The following is a 22,974-nucleotide window of genomic DNA, read 5'->3' as shown; positions in this document are numbered from 1 at the left end:
TTGTATATTCCAAGGTCTTCTTCCTTTGGTCCGCACCACGCGTAAGCTATCAATCTGCAAAGGTTTAAGATTGTGTGCGAGATGCCCAGACTTGATAAGGGACAACAGCGTGGGTATACTTTTCGGAGAGAACCACGCCTCCTCCCTCATCGCGACAATATTGGTTACGGTTGCGTTCTTTTAAAATATGAAATCCTCACCATCCGAAAATCCTCACCATTCTATACTCCCCGATCACTCCGATGTTTCTCTCTCACCCGCACTGATTCCCACAGGTGACATCAATTCTCCGCCACCGGGGAAGGAAAGCTTGGGACTACATTTCCCTGCAAACCCTTTAGAAAAGGAGGCCAAAAGCAAAGAGACTTTCCGTTTCCGTCAGCTTGCAATTTGGCGTGTTCACGGTGATACATATTTCAACAGTAGCGTCCTTTCTCTGTACAACTAAAGCAGAGACTACATACCCCACCAGGTACTAGCACGAGGGGCAAGCGACTAGGTTGCCATCTCTGCAGTAGTCCTTTCCTACACATCCGCCGAGAATACTATTAGCGATTGGACTACAAATCCCATAGCATCGTCTACTCCTTCACCCTCCATCTTTGTGGTAGTCCCCGCCCCGCTCACTTCCATTGTCTCGACAGAAGATAAAAAGGGGAACGGGAAAGACTACAATTCCCGGCTGGCTTTGCATCTTCGAATGCTGGATTTTGATAGTTCAGGCGGGCGAGGAGCTCCAAGTGGTAGAATGAAGCGACCAGGAAAGGTTAGGTATCCTGCCATCTTTATAGTAGTCTCTTTTTCCTCCCGGTTCTGGCATCCTTAAAGGAACACAGGAAGGCTAGAAAACTACTATTCCCATCCCACTTCTTAAGATCGACTTATTGGTGTACGCCCCTCGATCGCCATCTTGCTTGTAGTCCTCGTTTCTTTTCACCTTTCCATTGTTCCTGATGAGTAGAAATGGCAGCGGGAAGGCTGCAGATGGACTGCGACTCCCGTCAGGTACCACACACGCGGAGGGTTGTGGACCAGAGGGCGTGTGAATGCCTGGAAAGGAGGTCGGGTCGGGGGAAAAGGCCATCTTGCTTGTAGTCATCCTTCCCGCTCCTTCTCTATGTTCTGCTACGGGGAGTCTCTGGTCAACTGGACTATAATTCCCGCCATGCTCGGCTCCCAGCATGGCATCCCTTTCGCCATCTTATTTGTAGTACCGGCTGGCTCGAGTGTCCCACTTTTCCCACGATAGCTCTAGAATTCGGAGAACTACAACTCCCGTCGTGCTTTGCACGCATTCGTCCTGGAAAGTAAAGGTGGTGAAGGAAGGAGGGAGAAGGGGGCGGGGTTCCTCTGGGAGAAGGAGGGAGTAAAAAGGAGGAGGAGGTGGGAAGAAGGGAGGGGAGAGGGAGGAGAGGAGGAAGGAGGAAGGAGCTGAGGAGGGATGAGAGCGGCGACCTGGGCCCGGGGCCGAAGCAGCGCGAGGCTAGGGGAGTAGGAGTGCTAAGACATCCCAATTGCCCCCACCCCCTTCCTGCCTCTGCCCCATCCTTTCCTTATACCCTCCCATTTTAGGAGTGGATTTATTCAAATTTTATTTAAATCTTTATATCTTAAGGGTCGCGCGTTTGAAGGGGGCAGGGCGGGGGCGCGTGCAGGCTGGGGGGGCGGGGCCGAAGCAGCTTCCTTCACCCCCCTTTGCGCGCCCTGTCTCCGTAGGTCAGGGGGCCGCAGTACAGGGGCGGACCCAGGGGAGGGGGGCAGGTTGCAGCGACCCCCCCCTCCCCGGGAACCGGCGGTGGGCGGGGTTTGAACCCCGGAAACGGTGGGGGGCCCCTGGTCTTTCCCTGGACCCCTGGGCAGTTGGAGCTGGGAAGGGGCCAGTTAAGGGTCGGGGGCTCTGGGGGGGAAGGTGGGGGTGGGGAGCTAAGACTCATACCCGGGACTGAGTGGGGCCCGGGCAAAAGCTGAGCACCCTGCGCCCGAGAAGCCCCCGTTGGCCTGGGGGGGCTGAGGGACTGAGCCCCCCAGAGCAGGACCTCCCCCTGGAAGGGCCGCGCCGCAGCCCGTGGGAGGGCCTCGCCCCCGGCGCTCCCCATCTCCACTCGCTGCTGTCCCGGCCTCCGCCGGAGGGAGGGGCCGAGCGCCCTCGGGGGGCCGTGGACCCCGGCGTTCTGAGCGTTCCGCGCCCCGCGCCCCCCGTCCCCCCCGCCGCCGATGGCCGCCGACCCGCCGGGAGCTGCCGAGAAGGGAGAGATGGCTCCCGGGACACGTGTGAGGTGGGTTCATGCGGCTCCTCCTCACCCCCAGACCTGGGCAGCTCCCACTCCCATTCATCCTCAGCCTGGCCTCTCCCTGCCTTCCCCGCCCCCAGCCTGACCCTCCCTTTGCTCCAAACTCTTCTCCAACCTTCTTTCCTATAACCTCCAACCCTAGGAAGTGGCCTTCCTTCCCCGACCCTGCTGCCCCTTGCAGACCTCCCCCTCCACCCCGCCTCCAGTCGCCGCCCTCCTGGCCCCTCCCCCGGAGTGCTGGAGGGCCCCATAGCCTGTGGATGGTCTGGAAGTCCTTGGAAAGGGAGAAGCCAGGGGCAAGCAGGTCTAAGACTGACTGGGAAGAGACCCTCCAGGCTGAGCCCATGTGGGATTTCAGAGGATCTGGTTTCCATGGGCAGGAGAGCCCCAGGGATTCCAGACAATTAGGGATGAAAAGCAGGCTGGTAAGACGTGAATGGGGGTGGGAAGACCTAAAAAGTGAGCCCACCTTGAATTTTGTTGAGATGCTAGGGCAGTTTATAGAATCCCAGCGAATCTGGGAGATTACCCAGATTGCCTGAGGGATCCTATTGGATAACTTGGAGGAGGACGACTTGTGTGGCCTGAGAAGGGACACTTAAGCATTTCAGGGGTGTCAGCCCTGGGGAAGTTGAGAGCACATCGGGTTATGAGAAATGGAGTGGGTCTGCATGGAGTATCTAGGTTCTAAAGGTTTGTATGACTAGTACCCATGAGAGAGGAGGGGAGAGTGGGGTGCCAGCCCTGGAATCTGGAGGGAATGTGGGTTTGGGTAACAGGTATGAGTTCGAAGCTCCTTGAGGGAATGCTGCAGATATGAAGCCCTTTCCAGGAACCTTGGCTTGGGATGTTAGAGGAGGGGCCTCAGTGTCCCTCCTTCCAGAAGGAGGGAAGTCTTGAGGGAGTGGCCCGCTGCTCTGGACACACACTAAAGGGCTGACCTTCTTTGAGGGTAGAAGTAGAAGCTCTGCCCCATCCGAGGTTCATTGAGCTTGCGGCCAGGGGACTCTTAGGCCAGGCTTTGCAGGCCTCTCTGACCTTGCCAACCTTACCACCATCTGCCTACAGCCTTCGGCGTTGCTGACGCCCCCAATGTCGTCGAGCAGCCGGGGACCGGGGGCCGGAGCGCGCCGACGCCGAACCCGCTGCCGTCGTTGCCGGGCCTGTGTTCGAACTGAGTGCGGGGACTGCCATTTCTGCCGAGACATGAAGAAGTTCGGGGGGCCCGGGCGCATGAAGCAGTCGTGCCTGCTTCGGCAGTGCACCGCGGTGAGTTAGACCCCGTGCCCGGGACGCGGATCCTCGGGCATATTTGCCCAGAGCTGCGTCAGTGGTCAGGCCTGAGTATTCTCTGGGTGTCCAGTGGCAGCTTCCCTGAATTTTCCTTCCGGCTGCTGTTTATACACTCACTTCTGTATTTCTTCACTGATTTGTTTAAATGTTTGATTTTTGTCTTTGTCGAAAAGTGCGATATACAGAAGAATCTACCTCAGGTCTGTAGAAAGCTCAGCCCTGCTGTAGGCCCCTGCCTAGGTATCTGTGTAAAAGGGACCCAGCCCTACCATGGGAAATAGCTTTTGCATTTCTCCGGTCTTTCACACACCTTCAGGTGTCTTGAAATTGAGGCCAGGACCCCCCCTCTTGTGACCTTGAGCAAGTCACTGACTTCAAGTACCTTCTCTGAAATGTCTCTTTTGCTGAGTTGCAAAGATTAGATAGTAGTACACTATGAATGTCCTATTGAAAGGCCCAGCATGGGGGTTATCTGGGAAACATGGTTTCTTTCCTGCCTCCCTCATCCTTTCAGCAGCCTGGGGCGCCAGAAGGGCCTTTCCCCAGGGCCGCCTGCCTTCCTCCAGCTCCTCCTTCCTGCTGCACTTTCACCCCTCAGCGCGCTCCCTTCCTTTGTCCCCCGCCCCTTGCTTCACCTCTGATATGTCTCCCTTGATCTAGATCCCTGGCTGTCAGCATCCCTGATATAATTCAGTGCTACCATTGTCTTCCCTGAAGTCACACTGTCTGGGGTTGCTGCCTTTACCCTACGACTAAAGCAGCTGTGACCTCATATGCTCCCACTGGTCCACTGTGGGCTCCCAGAGCCACCCTCGGGCTGCCTCCGAACAACCTTAGAATCAGCCTCGGACTTCTTACTTCTTTAACCGTCTGAGCATTCATTTGCCTGCGGTGTTGTCCACTCGGAGCCAGTTCTGATCCTGTGCTAACAATAATGACTACACTAGCTGTGTCTCAGCCCCTCATACGCTGTCTTGTTTTGTTTGGTTTTGTTTGGTTTGGTTTTTCCGAGACAAGGTTTCTCTCTATAGCCCTGGCTATGCTGGAACTCACTCTGTAGACCAGGCTGGCTTTGAACTCAGAAATCCGCCTGCCTCTGCCTGCCAAGTGCTGGGATTAAAGGTGTGCGCCACAACTGCCTGGCGCTTTGTCTTGTTCTTAACAATGGTCCTGCAAAGGAAAGACCCTCTCCCCACCTTAGAGATGAAGAAGCAGTGAGGTTAAATTGTTTCTGAAGGCTTCGCCTTATAGCTGACACCACCGTGCGCCACCGCCGCCCAGCTCAGCTTGGTTTCGAGGTCTCTGATGCCTCCTCTTGTCCTACAGCCCGTGCTCCCACACACAGCTGTATGCCTCTTGTGTGGGGAGGCTGGAAAGGAGGATACAGTGGAGGGAGAAGAAGAGAAGTTTAGTTTGAGTCTCATGGAGTGTACAATCTGCAACGAGATCGTCCACCCCGGCTGTCTGAAGGTGACAACTCTGGGAAGCAGCCTGCAGCCTGGCTGGGTGGACTGTCAGGGAGCGAGGAGGGAGGCCACACTGCCCCTGAGTGTATCTTGGCACCTTCTATCCATTATTTGGTCTCTTGCCTGCAGATGGGAAAGGCTGAGGGTGTTATCAATTCAGAGATACCCAACTGCTGGGAGTGCCCCCGATGTACCCAGGAAGGACGGACAAGCAAGGTAAAGCAGGGCCTGAGATAGGGAAAGGGTGGAAGACCCGGAACTAGGTGGGGCCTCATCCCCAGCTTACGCTTTCCAGGACGCAGGTGAGGGTCCAGGGCGCCGCAGGGCTGACAATGGTGAGGAAGGCGGTAACCTAGGGGGTGGATGGAAGCTGACAGAGGAGCCGCCGCCTCCGCCACCCCTGCCCAGAAGAAAGGGACCCTTACCTGCTGGCCCTACCCCTGACGATGTGCCTGGGCCCCCCAAACGGAAGGAGAGGGAGGGGGGGAATGAGCCCCCCACCCCAAGGAAAAAGGTGAGCGGAAGGGGAAGGCTGGTTCACAACACGGGATTCTGGGAGCTGTAGCCAGGTTGGGTGGGTTGGTGTTGGAGCCAGTTCCTACCTGACCTGGGGAGTGAGGCTGCGCGGATTCCCCCAGAGGTGTTTGTGAGTTGTCATGGGATCTGTGCAAGGAACATGCTCACTATGAAAAAGAAACACAAGCGAGGGGTAACTGGTACAGGCCAAGAATCTTTGAGAGACCTGGAGGATTAGGGAGGAGCAACAGAGCATGCTCAAACTACTACAGAGGCGGAGGGAGGGAAGGGCTCAGAAAACGCCTGAAGGGGAAGCAGGGAGCTGAGGAGCATGCTCAGTAAGGGAAGACAACTGATTACAAGGTTAGGCTGCTGAGCAGTCTTCCTAGGATGGGGGCTTCTGGGATTTGTAGTCCAAAGGGGGGGAGGAACCTTACTTTGGTTGTCAGGGTCTCTAATGGGGTCTCTTTCTTCCCTGTATCTCCTTACCCTGGTAGGTGAAAGGAGGCCGAGAGAGGCACTTGAAGAAGGTGGGTGGAGATGCCTGCCTCCTCCGAGGAGCGGACCCAGGCAGCCCCGGCCTTCTGCCCCCCAGGGTTCTGAATCCGAGCCAGGCATTCTCATCCTGCCACCCTGGGCTCCCTCCCGAGAACTGGGAGGTGTGCCGGGGACCTCCTTCTTCCCTCTCCCCTGCCCCCTTCCCACCATGGAGGCTAAGACCAGTCCTTTCCTCCTCACTTTGTCTTGCCCTAGCCCTACATGGTCCCTGCGGACCCCTGGGAGGAGTTGGGTGGGGGAATAGCCTGGGTCCAGGTGGTAGGAACTCCTCATTTCCAGCAGCCATTAGGATAGTGTTTAGCCCACTTCCCTCAGTGTTCTAAGCTTAAGGGGAAAGAACTGAGTTTAAATTTTTTGCCAGATCACTGATTGTTTACATGGTCTTGGCAACTTGTTACCTACTCTGGGTTGGCAAATGGCTTTTCTGATTTGTGAGATGAAGACAGACTTAACTTCTCCCATCTCACAGACAGATGAATCCAATGAGATATAAAAGTAATGGGCCCAGAGAGGTCAAAGACTGGCCCAAGGTCCCATGGCTAAGCTGGAGTTCTGATACTACTTTGCACTGGTAATCTGAACACATGGTTCTGCTTGTCCAAGTCCTGCACCAAATAGCAATTTGTAACTTTGGACAAGTCACCTAGTCTCTTTGAGCCACACTCACTTTCCTCGTGGAAAAGGAGTAGCCAAGTCGTCCATTGAGTCAGAACAAGGGTGCTCTACACACGCCAGGCAGGGATTGCTTCCTACTCTGGGCACGTCTCAGTCGCGCTGTTCCATGTTGTAGACGGTCAAGCAGGTCCTTTCTGTGCCCCAGAGTTGAAAAGGCAAGCCACACATTACACACGTGCTGGGAGGTTCATGAGCCCTTGACACCAGGCTATCTGGACTTTGAATGGTGGCTTCACACTGTAGCTAAGGAAGCTGAAGTCCAGGATGGGCAGTTTAGGAACAATCAGGAATCGGGCTGTCTCCCGGGCTCTTCACCCTCTGCTGACTCCTTTGGGTGAGTGGTTGGGAAAGTGCGCTCTAGGACCTCGTACAGCCTCACCTGTCTCCTTGCAGAAACCAAAGCCACCTCTAGCTTCTGCCGAGGGCCCGGCAGTGCCGTCCCCATCCCCACAGAGGGAGAAGCTGGAGCGTTTCAAGCGGATGTGCCAGCTGCTGGAGCGGGTCCCTGATACCTCGTCCTCGTCCTCGGACTCAGACTCTGACTCAGATTCATCAGGCACGTCGCTTAGTGAGGACGAAGCACCTGGGGAGGCCCGGAATGGGCGGCGGCCAGCGCGGGGCAGCTCTGGCGAGAAGGAGAACCGTGGGGGACGGCGGGCTATACGCCCCGGCAGTGGGGGACCACTGCTCAGCTGGCCCCTGGGCCCTGCCCCCCCACCGAGGCCTCCACAGTTGGAGCGGCATGTAGTACGGCCCCCTCCTCGAAGCCCTGAGCCTGATACTCTGCCTTTGGCTGCTGGATCCGACCACCCTCTGCCTCGGGCTGCCTGGCTTCGTGTCTTCCAGCACCTTGGACCCCGGGAGCTGTGTGTCTGCATGAGAGTCTGCCGGACTTGGAGCCGCTGGTGAGTGGCCAGACAGGCCTGAGGACCACTGTTGCCACCATCCTTGCTTGCTAAGTGGTGTATCACAGGTGTCTGATTCTCTGATTGTGATGATTCTTCCTTATTGTGTCTGTATTGTAATACCATCCTTTCATGAGCTCACGACCTTCCCAGGGGCTCTGTAGAGAAGACACAGTAGAACCAGGAGTTTCTTTTCTTTTCTTTCTTTATTTTTTTTTGGTTTTCCAAGACAAGGTTTCTCTGTGTAGCCCTGGCTGTCCTGGAACTCTGTAGACCAGGCTGGCTTCGAACTCAGAAATCAGCCTGCCTCTGCCTCCCCAGTACTGGGATTAAAGGCGTGTGCAACCACTGCCCCCCACCCCCAGGAGTTTCAATCTGTACCCTTGGGCTCCAGACTATTTCCCTTTATATATGTTAAAAGTTAGTATGTGCCAAATTTTGAGGTCCGTCTTCTGGAATTGTCTGATTTGTTTCCAGTTTTCATTTATTTGCGAAAACCTTTACAGGTAGCCTTTGGCCTCTGAAGCAGCCTTGGGTGGCTTGGGTCTCCTGAACCAGCCGCCTTCTCTCTTGACCCCCAGCCCCCAGCAGCCTCCTAACCTTGTTTAGAAATGCTGGTCACCCCTCTAGCCTGCCTTCCCTCTGTTCCCTTCCAGCAAGCTTCCTCCTCCCTCAGGCTCCCACGGCAGGCTGTTCCCCTAATGGAGCACACAGAGGCCTGGGGTTGCGGACGCATACTTTGTATCGATTTTTATCTTCATATCCCCAGCATAGTACAAAGGCAGTATGGATAGATGTTCAAGAAATGTTTCACTGAGTAAATTCAAGGCTTTCCCAGGACTCAGATGTCCATCAAGGCTTTAACAATGTTGCGTCCCAATGCCCTTGGGAGGCTGAGGCAGGAGGAGCTTGAATTGGAAACCAGTCTTGGATAGATAAGATACTTTCTTGCCCCAACCCCCAAAGGTGGAGTTATCTTTGTTCACATCTTAGCCGACCAGGAGGGGATGATGCACACTGGAAGCTTGCTAGTCTAGTTAGGGGCAGAACTGAAACCCCACCCTTTTCCTTGGGACCTGGGCTGGAGAGCTAGTCTTGTGCCGTCGGTGTCTGTGGAGTCAGGGAGGCTGGTATGCAGGGAGCCAGAGGCAAATGCCTCTGAAAGACTGTTTGCTCCTGTGAGTCTATGCCCTTGGGGTAGTTTTTTAACTTCCTCATGCCTTTCTTTTCTTTTTTCTTTCTTTCTTTTTTTTTTTTTAAATCCTACTTCCTTCCTTCTCTCCCTTCCCTGTACTAAGAATTGAACCCATGGCCTGGTGCATAGGCCATCTTTTTCGGTTTTTCTTTTTGAGGCGGGGTCTCCATGTTGCCTAGGCTGGTTTTGTGGTCCTTTTACTCCAGAGCAGGCTAGAATTACAGGTCTGCACCAGCAGGCCCAGCTCAAATTCTTCATAGTTCTCATAGGTTTGGTGAGATAGTACACCAGAACTGAGTAGAATCCATGGGAAGTGGAAACATCTCAGGGCTTTAACTGTGACCATTACTACTCACATGCTTCACCCATTGGAACACCAGCATTTTAGTCTTACCTGTGCTCTGGAAGAGTTCATAGACAGACCACAGCTCGGACAGCGCGGATGCAATCACAGGAGTTGCTGAGGGTTACCATGCCCTCTGATAGTCTGGGAAGATGTTTGTCCAGGCCTGTCAGGCCAGCTCTTGACACCTGGGGTCCAGAAGAGACCTGGTGCTCTAGTGAAGAGGCCAGTAAATGCACAGGGATTCCCAACTTGGGCCCTGCAGCCTGGCCTGTGGCTTTTGTCAGTGGTGACTCATAACTCTTAAAGTCTCTATTCTTACTTATACGTCTGGGATGTAGATTAATATAATTGGACCTAAGGTCCTAAGAAGGATTGGCTCTAAGATGCCCCTCCACTTCAGGATACCAACATCCAAAGTCAGTGTTTGTATATAATCTACTCAATCTCTAGATTCGAGGTATTGAATATAATGCAGATGACATGTAAATATCTACTAAACTGTATTGTTTAGGGAATAACAAAACAACATAAGCAGTTTTTGTTTTGACTGTTTCCATCTGTGGGCGGCTGACTCTTAGATGCAGAACCCCGACAGAGAAGCCCAGGGGCTTTAATGAGGCTGTCTGCAGAGCACTCAGCACAGTGCCTGAGGTCCTCAGCCCTCAGGAAATGGTGCCTTCAGGTGAGAGGAATCTGCTAAGGGCAGAGCAGAGATCTGTGGGAGACACATCTGGAAGCTCTGCCACATCTGGTCACTAAAGCAGGAAGAGCAGGGAGGTTACATGAGACTTTGGGGAGGAGATGAGATAAAGTCTTGCTGTGAATTCCGAACGGCCTGCCTCAGTACTGCTCCTGGCTCAAGACCTTAAGGAAAGAGAAATGGTACCTGGGCTGGGGTGCCAGCCAGTCTGTAATTCTACTGTGTGGAAGATTGAGGCAGAAAGATTGCAACTTCCAGGTTAGCCTTGGCAATTTAGTACACACCAATCTAGGTAAAGAACTAGGAGCTGAGCAGTGGTGCACACCTTTAATCCTAGCACTTGGGAGGCAGAGGCAGGACTGCATTTGAAAAAGATAAAAAAGGGAAGGGTGGGGGCTTGGGGAGAAAGTTCAAAGTATTTGTCTTAAAGACCCAAGTTTCATGCCTGGAACCCATGGCATGAAAGAGGCAGGAGAATTCCTGGGGCTTGCTGGCCATCCCGCCTAACCTGATCAGCAAGCCCTAGTTCCAGGTAGAAGACCCTGTTTCAGAAAAGACAAGGGGGTGGGGGATGGGTGGAGAGATGGCTCATCAGTTAACAGCATGTACTACTGCTCTCACAGCGGACAGGAATCTGGAGGTGGGTCTTAGCAGCAGAGCTCTGGTTTCTGGTCCTAGGTTCAAGCCTGTGGACTGCAGAAGAACAGTTAGACCTGCTGACTCATTGGCTGTGAAGACTGATTGTAAATGTAACTTGGTTTGTGACCTAGGAGCCTGGATGGGAGATAGCACTATTCTTGAGGCTTCGGAATCACAGAGGAGGAATAGAACTTAGGTTTGCTCTCTTTGGTTTGAGAAAAGCTGTCAGAATCCTCTACTGAGAAAACAGGGTCTGGTGCTGAGTTGTAAGTTCTTGTCCTGTAGGGAGCAGACTTGATAGAGCCGCGCTTCTCAATCTTCTAATGCTGTAACTCTTGAATACAGTTCCTTGTGTTGTGGTGAGCCCCAGTAGTAAAATTATTTTTACATGCTTTTAATCCCAGTTCTTGCGAGGCAGAAGCAGGCGAATCTGTCTACTGCTCTACTGAGGGAGTTCCAGGACAGCAGGGATTACACAGAGAAACCCTGTCTTAAAAACAAACAAACAAACAAACAAAAAAAAAAACTTGCTACTGTTATAAATCCTGATGTAAATAGCTATGTGTGTTTTCTAGTGGTCTTAGGTGACCCCAAAAGGGCTTGGATCCATAGGTTTAGAACTGCTATGGTAGAGCAGAGACCATGTGAGTGTGAGCTAGAGAAAGGGTAACCCAAGAATTTGGGGGATCAAAAAAGGGATCCTACAAAAAGAAAGGCTGAGAAAGGAGGAGTAACAAGCAGTGGTGGTGCTGATGGAGGTTCAGGAGGCCAGGAACCAAAGGTGGCCACTGGGTTCACTGTCAGAGCCTGGGAGGAGGAGAGTATGCCTAATGTCCAGAAGACGGGCTCTATCTCCAGCAACACACTCACATCTAAAACCTCAATATGCTTACAGAGAGGGGGACGAAGGCAGAGTCAAAGGCTTTGTCAGCAGAGACTTGATCCTTTGAGCCCCACCATGGCCCTGGCTTCTGAGAAGGTGCCTGGTATTTGGTGGCCACTGAGGCAGTATTGAGAGAAGGAGTATATGTGAAGAAATGGGGGTGTGGAAAGAGGTAGAAGAGGGTGTAGCCAGAGAGGGCTCTAAGTGGGAGAGCAGGCAGTGGCAGGCTTTCCTGTCTGGTGGCTTTGATTATTTAGAACTGGGAGGCAAAGGGCGGGCAGGGGGGTTGTGGAGGAGGTGTTGATGTACTAGTAGACACTACCGTTTTCAAGGACGTGGGCAGAGAAGGAAGGAAGGAGGGACTGGCACATGGTCAAGGCTGGCTGCTGGGAGGATGGAGGACTGTGGCAGTGTCAAATCCCAGAGAGCTCTTCGAAGGGAGAGCTAGTTGTGATCTCCGCCCACGGTGAGGGAGAATCTGCCGAGAGCACTTAGTTAGGGCTGGCCCAGCTCTGTTGGGGGACGGGGAGGGGGGGCTTCTGCAACATGGGTTTGAAACGGCAATGGAGATTTTACAGGAGGAGGTTGTGCGCTTGGCTGCAGTCAGGAGGAGGATGTTCAGGCCTGCCTAGTCAAGAATTCTCCTGTGTTCTGTCTTGTGAGTGCCACTTGTTTCAGTGTCAAGCCTCCCCCCCACCCACATCCCCCACCCCCCCACCCCCCACCCCGCTGGAAAGACAACCATGGCTCTATGTCACCTCAACCAGTTCCCAGTCCCATTGGACATAGGACATGCTGGGCTCCAGTCAACCCCCTCCTGTGCTGTTCTTTGTTGGTGCTACAAGCCTTTGAAGTCAACTCTTAACCCCATTTTATGGCTTGGGAAATGGAGGCCCAGAGAGGTCTCCCCAAGTGTGGAGGTGGAAGAGCTGGGCTTTAGATCCCTTCACCTCTGGTTCTGTCTCTGAATGCATGTGACTCTGCAGCCCTCTTCAGCCTCCTCCGGCTCCCCTGGCCTCCTCAGCAGCTTCATTCCTGCCTTTTCCTAGTCAGGGGTCAGGCTGCATCCACGTAATACCTAGGGGTCCTTGAATAAGGTTTTGTTCTGGCTTTTAGTTAATTTGTGTGTGTGTGTGTGCTTGTGAGTTTATGTGCACCACAGGCATGCACGAGCCTGTTGGGTACCCTGCAATGGAGCTTCAGGCAGTCGTGAGCTGCCGCATTGGCTTTGAGAACCAAACCGGGGTCTTCTGCAAGGGCAGTAAGCTCTCTTACCTGCCTGCCGAGCCCTCTCTTTGGCCCTTGAGTACTTTTTTTTTTAACCTCCCTGGGCCTTAAGTTTCCTCGTTGTACAAAGACGGTAATAATCACCTCGCAGGGATGCTGTGCACTCTTGAATGCTCAGTGCGTAGAAGGTGATGTGGTGATGTGTAGTAAACGCATGCTATTAGTCTTGCAGTCACCAGCACCATTGTGTTAAGGTGAACTGTCCTCATCCTTCCTCCTGAGTTTCCCAGAGCTGCCATTTTGTTGTGGTCCTGGGCAAAACTCTGCCTTTGTCCGCCTTCCCCTCAAGGAGTAAGGCTGCTTTCCTCAGAGTCTCATCTCGGGCATTGTCTCAGTAGGATGTTCCCTTTCCTTCTCTGAGTTGAGGTACCATGTCTTTACCATCCTGGTTTTCCCCAGTGGTGCTTTTGCCCTCACATGCCCAGAGGAAGCTAGGTACTCCTGACAACACAGTTGTTGGCTACCACACTGAGATTTAATCCCTGTGTCTTGGGACTGACTACACTGGGGCGAGTTGGCTCCAGCCAAGAAACGATTGGGGAGACTTCCTGAACATGAAGGTCTAGAGTTGAGTCTCGATGGACCTGGGGTCCAGTAACACAGAGTGTACCAGGATGTGTTGGCATTAGACGCCTGGATAGACAGGTAGGTATTCTAGTCTGGCTTTTGTGGGATATGATACAGAAACAGGTTGAGGACCTGTGGGTACTCTCAAAATAGGGTTTTTTTTTTTTCCAACTGTGGACAGAGCAAAAGGCCTTCAAGGAGAGGAGCCCCTGAGCCAGTTCTCAAGGCTGCACTGAGAAGGGCTTTGGACATGGCACAAAGTCAGAGTGCCAGGGCAAAGAGGCGGGCTGGATGATGGGTCTGCTTCTGTGTTCCTTCTGCTTAGAATTGGAGAGATGTATGCTTGTTGGTTGAGTAGAGGGAATGAAGAGGGGAGACTGGAGTGGCAGAAAGAAAGGAAGAATGAAAGGAGGGCATTGGAGGCCAGCGGCGGAGGACGACCTGAAGCCTGACTTGTGGCCTTCACTGGAGTGTACTCCATCTGTGGAGTGTTGGCGAGGGTTTTTTCCCCAGGGGGTAGAAGGGGTTGGTGGTCTCCCCACCAAGTCCCTTGGGTCAGGGTCTTAGTATGTAGCCCTTGTAGACCTCAGACACGTGGCATTCCTCTTCTTGGCTTCCCTGGTGCTGGGACTGTTTGTTTATGTTTTGAGTCAGGCTCCTGAAAAGCTATGGCTACCACCTTGTGCTTTGTGACCAGTTACCTGACCCTCATCAAAACTAAATCTGTTAGTTTTGAAAAGGAAGTCTAGCTGAGTGGCTGTAGCGCATGCCTTTTTGATCCCAGCACTGGGGAGGCAGAGGCAGGCAGATCTCTGAGTTGTAGGCCAGCCTGGTCTACAGAGTGAGTTCCAGGACAGCCAGGGCTACACAGAGAAACCCTGTTTTGAATACCACCCCCCTCCCGGAAAAAAAAAGTCTATTAGGAGCTATTGTATCGTTAATACCTTTCTAATCCATATCACTTGCTTAACAGCTGTAGTTTTTAAGTAGCCTACATCCATAGCCACCCCTGGCTAGAATGTAATAGTTTTCATTGTATTTGTTTGTTCGTATGCCTCTGCGTGTGTATGTATATGTAGTGTGTGTGAGTGGGGTGGAGTGAGGTGTCAGTAGGCTTGGCGCCAGTACCTTTACCTGCCGAGCCTCTCGATGGCTCTTGGTGACAGTGTCCCACTGTGCAGCATAGATTGGCCTTTTGAGTTTTTAACTCGGAGGAGTGGCATTAAGCAGGTAGCCACAGAGTCCATTCTGTTCGCACCCTGCCATGGGTTCCCGGCATGGAGTTCAGGCCGGCCGGTTGGCAGGCTTGCCCAGCGCCATCTTCCTGCCCAAGCACCAAGCACCCCCGCCCTGCACTTATTTGAAGCTTGCAGTTTGTGTGGGCCACTGCTCTCTGCTGTTCCGTTCTTTGTTTATGTTTTGGTTAAGATGGGGTCTGGTAGCTGAGGCCAGACTTGATGGTCCTGTCGACACCTCTCAAGTGCTAAAACTGCAGGCGTGTGCCACCGCTCCCTGCACAGCATAAGTTTTAAGTACAGATAGAGGACGACTTGAGATAAACTCTAGCCAAATGTGACGGTATAGGCCCGAAATCCTGGCTGAAGTAGGAAGAATACCTCAAGGTCCTTTGTTGGTGGCGGGTTTTTTGGCTTTTGAGATTTTTGCTTCTATATTGCCCTGTCTGTCCTGGAACTTATTATGTAGACCAAACTAGCCTCAAATCCCAAAACTCACAGAGGCAGTCTGTGCCTCCTGAGAGCTGATATTTAAGGTATGACCCACCATGCCTGCCTGGCATACCTCGATTCTAAAGGAGCCTAAACAGTGAGTTCTAGATCAGCCTGGACTATAGTGTGATAATCTGTATCACAAAGAACCAAAAAAGTTAAGCCTTTGTTTCTCAGAAAAGTAGATAGTGAGACAATTGGAGTTATTCCTCTTTCAACCTAGGACTTTCCCCTCAACCCAACCCGGGCCTGCTGCTCTGACTGCCCTTTAGTTCAGTGGGAATTTCCTGACTCAACTTTGAAATTTTTTGAAGCAGACAACCTTGGAGTTGAGGATCTTCAGTGTATCACAAGATGCTGACAGCTTCCTTTAGGAGAGGCGGGGTGGGGGGGAGTTACTTGACAAAATACTTGGGAATCCTTCCACTAACTGCATGTTGGACTCGTTGAGTCTTTTGGTGTGCTGACTCAGACCTGTTTACTTTTCTTCAGACTCAGGTGTTTCCATTTGTCACTTCAGTCGGACCTCCCAGGCCTCCCTCTCAGAATCATTGTAATGGGAATGAGTCGTGGAAGTAGTTCACACTGGCTGACTCATTCTGCACTAGCATCTGCTTTGCCCCCTGCCTTTAGTGTGTTGGATGCTGGGGACCCAGAAGTGAAAAGGCCCGTCCAGTCCGCCCCAGTGGAGCGTACCTCCTGGAGGGGAACTCGAGTCTGACAGACAGAGGCAGCAGGGCTGACGCCCAGCATTGGCTACACAGCTGGCAAGTGCCTGCGAGCTGCCATGACTTAGTAACGGCGAGAAATCCACAAGCCCAGAGGTGGAATCTGGGGGCTGCTTTCAGATCTCTTTGGCATTAATTACATCAAATAGTGTGTACGGTATTTCTGTAGCTGTCTGGCAAAATGCTGTTAGGAGGTCCATGAACTGTAATTACTTCACTTGATCCTACAGCAGCCCTGTGGGGCAAGCCCCACGTCATTATCTTTAGTTTATAACTGAAGTCTTTCTGACTCAGAGAGGAATGAACTTGCCCAGGGTCTTTCTTCTAGTTAGCAATGAGGTGGGGTCCTAAATCTAGTCCTTTGGGCTGGGGGCCAGAAGATTTCTTGCATTCTTTGGGACCGGAGAGAACTGGGGTGTACTGACTGGGTTCCTAGAGACTTGGAGTTTAGGACTTTGTCTCCCCCCTGTGGCTGGCAGGTGCTACGACAAGCGTCTGTGGCCTAGGATGGACCTAAGCCGGAGGAAGTCACTGACCCCACCCATGCTTAGTGGGGTGGTTCGCCGCCAGCCCCGTGCTCTGGACCTCAGCTGGACAGGTGTCTCCAAAAAGCAGCTCATGTGGCTCCTGAACCGACTGCAAGGTAAGATGGTGATGAGTCGGGACAGACGGACACAGAGGTAGGATGATGATGAGTCGGGACAGACAGACACAGGTAGGATGGTGATGAGTCGGGACAGATGGACACAGGTAGGATGGTGATGAGTCGGGACAGACGGACACAGGTAGGATGGTGATGAGTTGGGACAGACGGACACAAAGGAGGCTGCTGGTGAAGGTCTAGCGCCTGCTTCTTTCATTCTAGGCCTTCAGGAGTTGGTGCTTTCTGGGTGCTCCTGGCTCTCCGTCTCTGCCCTGGGCTCAGCCCCATTGCCGGCACTGCGGCTCTTGGACCTCCGCTGGATTGAAGATGTTAAAGACTCCCAGCTTCGGGAGCTGCTGCTGCCTCCACCGGACTCCAAACCAGGTTTGACCACACGATCGTCTCTAGATGGGTTAGGTAAAGTGGAGGTGTAGGCCCTGGAGCCTCTTCTGATGGGTCAGAGTATTCAGTAAAGGAAGGCAAGACAGGAGTTTGACCCATCGTGGCCACGTCTCCGTTGCTTTTCCTACTGTGTGCTTTGAACTAAGTCTTCAAAGGGTAGGGTCTCCCTCAGGAGGGCATTCTCTCTGGACCCAGCTGTGTCTTCATAGCAGAGCCAGGACCACCACCCAGAAGGGCACAGCTGTTGTGTCACCCTAGTACTGTGATTAAGGACCATTTTTCTTGTTTTCCGTGCCCAGAGAACTCAGCAAGCAGGCTACTGATCTCACGGCTTTGGTTTTTGTAGTCAGTAGACCAGGCTAGCCTCAAATTCACAAGAGATGAACTTGTCTCTCTCCCATGTGCTGGGATTGGTGTGAACCACCACATCTGACCACTTTTGGATTTTATTTATTTATTTATTTATTTATTTATTTTATTATTATTATTTTTTTTTTTTTTTTTTTGAGATAGGGTTTCTCCAACTCACTTTGTAGACCAGGCTGGCCTCGAACTCAGAAATCCACCTGCCTCTTCTTCCCAGAGTGCTGGGATTACAGGCCTGTGCCACCTGTATGCTGTTTTTGTAAGATGTATTTATTTATTATATGTAAGTACACTGTAGCTGTCTTCAGACACTTTTTCTTTTCACTCCAGCTCCGCTCACTCACTGTAGCTGCCTTCAGATACCCCAGAAGAAGGCATCAGATCTCATTACAGATGGTTGTGAGAAATCATGCGGTTGCTGGGGTTTGAACTCACAACCTTCGGAAGAGCAGTTGGGTCTCTTAACCGTTGAGCCACCTCTCAACCCTCTGACCACTTTTTAGTTTTCATTTCTGTTTGGTTTTGAGACAGGTTTTATTCTGTAGCCTGGACTGCCCTGGAGGCTGAGAAGCCCCGCCTCCTGAGTACTGAGTTCATAGATGTGGCACCTCTGCCCGGGGATGAACCAGTGTTGCCTCCTGCTACTTTATGCCATCCCTGGATTTTAGCTTTTTCAGCTTTCTTGCCAAGTTCTTTCCAGTCCTGGGGCCTTTTTCCTTTCCTGATCTTCTTTGCCTCTTAGGCTTCCTCTATCTTTACCTTCCTCCATCTAATTAGATGTCCTTTTTAGAAGTTATTTCTTGCCGGGCAGTTGTGGCACATGCCTGTAATCCCAGCACTTGGGAGGCAGAGGCAGGTGGATTTCTGAGTTCAAGGCCAGCCTGGTCTACAGAGTGAGTTCCAGGACAGCCAGGGCTACACAGAGAAACACTGTCTCGAAAAACCAAAAAAAAAAAAAAAAGTTATTTCTTTGGAGAAGAAGACACCGCACTTGGTATTTTCTAGACTTGCTTTTTAGTTCTTTGAAGCCATGGATTCATGGTAAAAGGTTTCCGTTTGTTCTGGTGGCTCTCCCTGAGTGTGATTCTACACAGACCAGAGCAGGGTGGCTGGGGCGGCAGCGAACCCAGCCAGAGTCTTCCATCTTTGCCCTCCTCCCCCTTCTGATCATTTGCTCCCTCCCATTCCAGGAAGCTGTCTCAGCTCTGAGATTATTTAACATGGTCGATGTCTCACCCTCAGGATATACACAAGTGCCCCTGTCCTTCTTGCCACAAGTTCTAAATGACCTTTCTTTATTCTGGTAGACTGAGCTGTGACCAGTCTGGAAGTGTGCTTCCTCTAGGGTGTGAGCTCCTCGAGTCCCGTGGAGGGGTAGACCTCCGGGCCTGTTAAGTTGACGCCCACAGAGGTGGGGCTAGCAGAAGCTGTCTGTGTGAGCGCCAGACCTTAGGGAGCAGCACCCGCGGGTGGACCAGCCTGCTGTCGCTGTTCACTGTCAGGGTGAAGGAAGTGTGGGTTTTCAAGAGAATGTCTGTATCCAAATTTCTATATTAAAATGTCAGTGACTGGAGAGCGGCTCAGTGACTGCCCTTTGAGGGGACCTGGGTTTGAATCCTATACCCACATGGTGGCTCACGGCCATCTGGAACTGAGTCACAGCTTTTTGTCCCCTTGGGCACTGTACACATGTGGCTCATATGCAGGAAGAACACCCATACACTTAAACAATTTAGCCAGGCAGTGGTGGTAAGCCCAGCACTCAGGAGTCACAGTTCAAGGCTAGCCTAGGCTACAGAGCAGGTTCCAGGACTGAGAAACCTCTCCACTGGTGGCTCACCCCCAAATAATAATAAGATAGTCTTTTTGTTATTCACTATATTAGACAGGCTTACATAGTGGTGTGGTAGCCCACTGTGGGTAGTTCCAGTACTTCTGAGGCAATGAGATACATTTGAGACTTCGAGACACTTGTCTCAGAAGGTAAATGAGGACACAGCTCAGTGGAGAGGGTTCACTCTACATGCATGAAGTCCTGTGTTCAGCTCCCATACAACCCCCCCCCCCCCCCCCCCACACACACCACATTGAGTTTTAGCACTATGCAGATGCCACATGCCACAGCACATTTTTGGAAACAACTCGGGCTGTGACATCTGGTGATGTGTTTTTCAGAGCCAGGCCAGTGCCTGGCAAGTGAGGATGGTATTGTGATGGGATACGATAAGAGTGGGGGTCAGCCTTGGCCTGGGGGCCTGGCGCTGTGACTTTGTAATCATGTGCTCCCACTGGTGACTGTGACCTGAGCCTCAGTGTTCTCATCTGTAAGCAGAGGTGAGCAAATAGAGGCTTGGCTTCCTTTTTTAAATGTTTTATTTTAAATTATATGTATATGTTTGTGTAGGGTAGGTTCACATGAGTGCAGGAGCATCCATAGGCCAGGGCTGTCAGATACCCCCAGAGCTGAGGATACAGGTGCGTGTGAGCTATCTGATAAGGATCCTGGGAATTGAACTCAGGTCAAGAGTGGTATACGTGGTTAAGGCTCAAGGCTTGGCTTCTTAAAGTGTAGTTAAAGGCCTAGAGCAGTGTTATCACACGAGATTTTGGAAGAAAACTAAGTCTAAGATTGGGCCTCATGCAGTTCTGGGCCTGCTGCAGTTCTGGAATGGGGCCTGCAATCCACCTCAGGGACTTACGCCAGTGGCGTGGGGGGAGGAGGACTCTGAACTCTTTGCCCTGGAGATAGGGGAGGAGGAGGCCTCTGGATTCTTCCTGAAGTGGCTAGCAGTCTCTAGAGCATAGGTCATCCCATTAGGGTTTTGTGGACAGAGCCACTTGTGGAATGTAGCTTCAGTGTTTAGAGATGGGATAGGTTTGAAGCTGAGACAATGGTGGCACTCAGGGAAGTCAACATTGTATCAAGGAGTTACTCTGGACCCAGTAGTCTTCTATTGCTGTGATGAAACAAGATTAACAGCTTATAGTTCATTATGAGGTCAGGGCCGGAACTCAGGCAGGAGAGAGGTGGGGACATGGTGGGGCCTGGCTTACTGGCTTGCATCAGTGGCTTGCTTGGTGTGTGTTTGTTAAACTACTCAGGTCTCCCTACCCAGGGTGACACTACGCACAGTGAGCTAGGCCCTCTCATAGAATGGATTGACCGCGATTGAGCATTAAATGAACAGAAAAGAACATGCCCTCACAGAATAGCCTGCAGGTCAGTCTGGTGGAGGCCATTCTTAAGTTGACATTTGAAGACCCAAAAACACCAGCCTAACCCGCACACAGCCCCAGGGAATGTCAAGGAGAGGAGAGATACTATTCCATTTGTGTTTGAGAATGATTTGCTTGATACCGGAAAGTAGATCGGGCATTGTAGCACTCTGTAGGTAGAGGCGGGAGAATTGTTGCTAATTTGAGGCCAACTAGGTCTACACAGGCAATTCAGTGCAGCCAGAGAGTTAGGGAGCAAGGGTGTGGGGAGGGTGTCTGCAGTCAGACCTGGTTCTGGTGCAGAAGGAACAAAAGGAGTTCAAGCCAGAACAGTGACCTCAATCATTCTGGGGAGGGGGGAGAGTGCTGCTTATTGGAGAATGGGTGAAAACACCGAGCATCCTGCTAAGGACCAAGCGTTGAGCAAAACGCTTGTTCCTGTTTGCTGGGAACTGACATTTTTTGGAGGGAGGAAAAGATCCTGAAGCAAAAATGTATACAGTGTATCAGATCCTGGAAATGGGGCTTGGGACTGAGAGGACTGTTGAGACTGAGCTCTCCCGGGAGGCTTCCCCGAGGGGACAGCAGCAGGTCAGATAAGATGCCATTTGGTGCTGTGGGTGTTGTGAAGAGCCAGTCATGTGGAGCAGCAGCATGGGAGACTCACATGTTGGGAGCAGGTGTATGGCAGATAATGAGACCATGGGGTAGGCTAGGAGGGGCCACTAACAGACTTTATCTGCCTAGGGCAAACAGAGAGTCGAGGCCGCCTGCAGGGGGTGGCAGAACTTCGCCTAGCAGGCCTGGAGCTCACGGATGCCTCCCTGAGGCTCCTACTGCGCCATGCTCCCCAGCTCAGTGCTCTGGACCTGAGTCACTGCGCCCACGTTGGGGACCCCAGTGTTCACCTCCTCACGGCTCCTACTTCCCCTCTCCGAGAAACACTGGTGCACCTCAATCTCGCTGGTAAGTGCGATCTCCTGTCCACCCTGCTTGCCTGGCGGTGTAGCGCCCTGTCTGCTGTCTGCTACCTACTCACCGGTCAGGTCTCAGCTGCCACTGCCTCATCCCCAGGGTGCCACCGCCTCACGGACCACTGCCTTCCACTGTTCCGTCGATGCCCACGTCTTCGCCGCCTGGACCTACGCTCCTGCCGCCAGCTCTCATCTGAAGCTTGTGCCCGGTTGGCGGCTGCTGGGCCCCCTGGCCCCTTTCGCTGCCCAGAAGAGAAACTGCTTCTCAAGGACAGCTAGTTGGGTGCCTATGCCTCCTTCCCCCAGGACTCCACAAGAGAACCTGGACCTCTTGCCTTCATGTCACCCCCTGTTGGGAGGCCAGGTTATCTCCTTCTGACCTGGCACTCCTCAGTTAGTGACTTGGGATTCCTGCCCAGGGACTTGAGCCAGCCTTCCCTCTCTCCCTCCTGCACTGATCTGTCTGGGGGCCTTTGCGCCCCATCTCTCCCTTTCATCCGCTTCATGTCCATCCCCTCGGGAGTGGGTCAAGAGGTACTGGGGAGGCGCTGAGCCAAGGGATGGTGGGAGGGGCGGCGGAGGTGCAAGTCTTGATTGAGTAGGGAAAAATGAGGTGACGCGGTATCTTGTACACAGGATACTGGGGCCTGGGGGAGGCGATGGATGGGTGTGGGGAGGGCAGAAATCAGACCAACAAGGGTTCAGGGAACAAAGACCAGTTGGGTGGGATGGGGGCCAAAAAGGGAAGCCAGAGCAATTGGGGATCTGGGTGTCAAGATGGGGGGCTCTACAAGCCAGGAAATGCCAGGACTGGAGGCTGGGAGAGGAGCAGATGTGGGCTGGTACCCTGCCTGTGTGGGGTTCCGGGTCTCCCCTTCCCTCTACCCAGAGTTCAGGTTTCCCTGACCTTGACTCCTTGGACGTCACTGAAAATGGCAGCTATTGCAAGGAGTAGGGGTCGCGGGTCTACCTGCTGTTAGGCGCGGTGGCCCGGGGGAGTGCTGAGGGGTAGCCCAGACCCCTGCCTGGCTCTCTACACAATACTTGAACATTCATCTGTACTGAAGTGTTACTTGAACCGGGGGAATCTCGGACTTGGGGGAGTGTGATGTGAGGGACCAGCGTGACAGAGACTGGGCTGGTGGGGACTCAGTGTGGACTGTCCCACCCCAGCTCTCTTGCTTTACTGTCTTGAACAGCTCCACCCTTCCGACTTGAGTTGGGGTGGGGGAATGTCAGCTTAAAGATGGGCAAGATGGGACTCCTCCAGTTTGGCTCTTCCCATTCTTTCATCGTCATGGAAACTTGTGTCCCATTTGCCCAGGGAACTGCCACTCCTGGTTGCCATGGAAATAGCAGCCAATGGACACCTCCGGAAATCAGTGCTAAGACTGGAAACGGTCCCTCTTAGTTGCTGTGGGAACTTAGTAACAGACTCGTGGCACCTCCCCTCTCTCCACCCCTTTCCTTCTTCCAGTGTGGGGGTGGGGTCTCAAGAGCCTGAGGGAGGAGTCGGGTCTAGGTCCCACTCAACTTAGGCCGGGGGAACTGGATTGTACCACGTGGGGGTGGGGGGGAGGGGATCTATCCACATACC

The 22,974-nt window shown here is 52.7% G+C and overlaps 1 protein-coding gene across 8 annotated transcripts; it reads left to right on the top strand.

Moving 5' to 3' along the window:
• The first annotated feature begins 567 nt into the window (after window positions 1-567).
• Window positions 568-22,962, top strand: Fbxl19 (F-box and leucine rich repeat protein 19). Of its 8 annotated transcripts, none has more exons than XM_052197968.1 (12): window positions 568-1,005; window positions 1,212-1,313; window positions 3,360-3,560; window positions 4,911-5,054; window positions 5,180-5,266; window positions 5,346-5,564; window positions 6,064-6,225; window positions 7,193-7,704; window positions 16,256-16,419; window positions 16,642-16,803; window positions 21,151-21,369; window positions 21,478-22,962. In XM_052197968.1, the coding sequence occupies exons 1-12, from the start codon at window positions 964-966 to the stop codon at window positions 21,654-21,656; spliced, it is 2,193 nt and encodes a 730-aa protein (XP_052053928.1). In that variant the 5' UTR covers window positions 568-963; the 3' UTR covers window positions 21,657-22,962. The 8 variants fall into 8 exon arrangements, with proteins under 8 accessions (XP_052053928.1, XP_052053932.1, XP_052053930.1 ...); XM_052197967.1 differs by lacking the exons at window positions 568-1,005; window positions 1,212-1,313 and adding exons at window positions 2,144-2,276; window positions 2,434-2,716 and having other exon boundaries at window positions 6,064-6,096; XM_052197966.1 differs by lacking the exons at window positions 568-1,005; window positions 1,212-1,313 and adding exons at window positions 2,144-2,276; window positions 2,434-2,716.
• The last annotated feature ends 12 nt before the right edge of the window (window positions 22,963-22,974 follow it).

The sequence above is a fragment of the Apodemus sylvaticus genome, chromosome 1 (genome assembly GCF_947179515.1).
Source record: "Apodemus sylvaticus chromosome 1, mApoSyl1.1, whole genome shotgun sequence".
Lineage (NCBI taxonomy): Eukaryota > Metazoa > Chordata > Mammalia > Rodentia > Muridae > Apodemus > Apodemus sylvaticus.
The sequence above is the reverse complement of the archived record's forward strand: the minus strand, read 5'-3'. Positions and strand labels throughout refer to the sequence as shown.

What these genes read in the sequence shown, in the direction of transcription:
- Fbxl19 (XM_052197966.1), top strand. Translation starts at nt 2,215, where the DNA reads ATGGCCGCCGACCCGCCGGGAGCTGCCGAGAAGGGAGAGATGGCTCCC. An exon ending in AGGAAGGACGGACAAGCAAG is followed by an intron (nt 5,267 to 5,345) that starts GTAAAGCAGGGC and finishes TACGCTTTCCAG; the next exon opens with GACGCAGGTGAGGGTCCAGG. An exon ending in GGTGCACCTCAATCTCGCTG is followed by an intron (nt 21,370 to 21,477) that starts GTAAGTGCGATC and finishes CCTCATCCCCAG; the next exon opens with GGTGCCACCGCCTCACGGAC.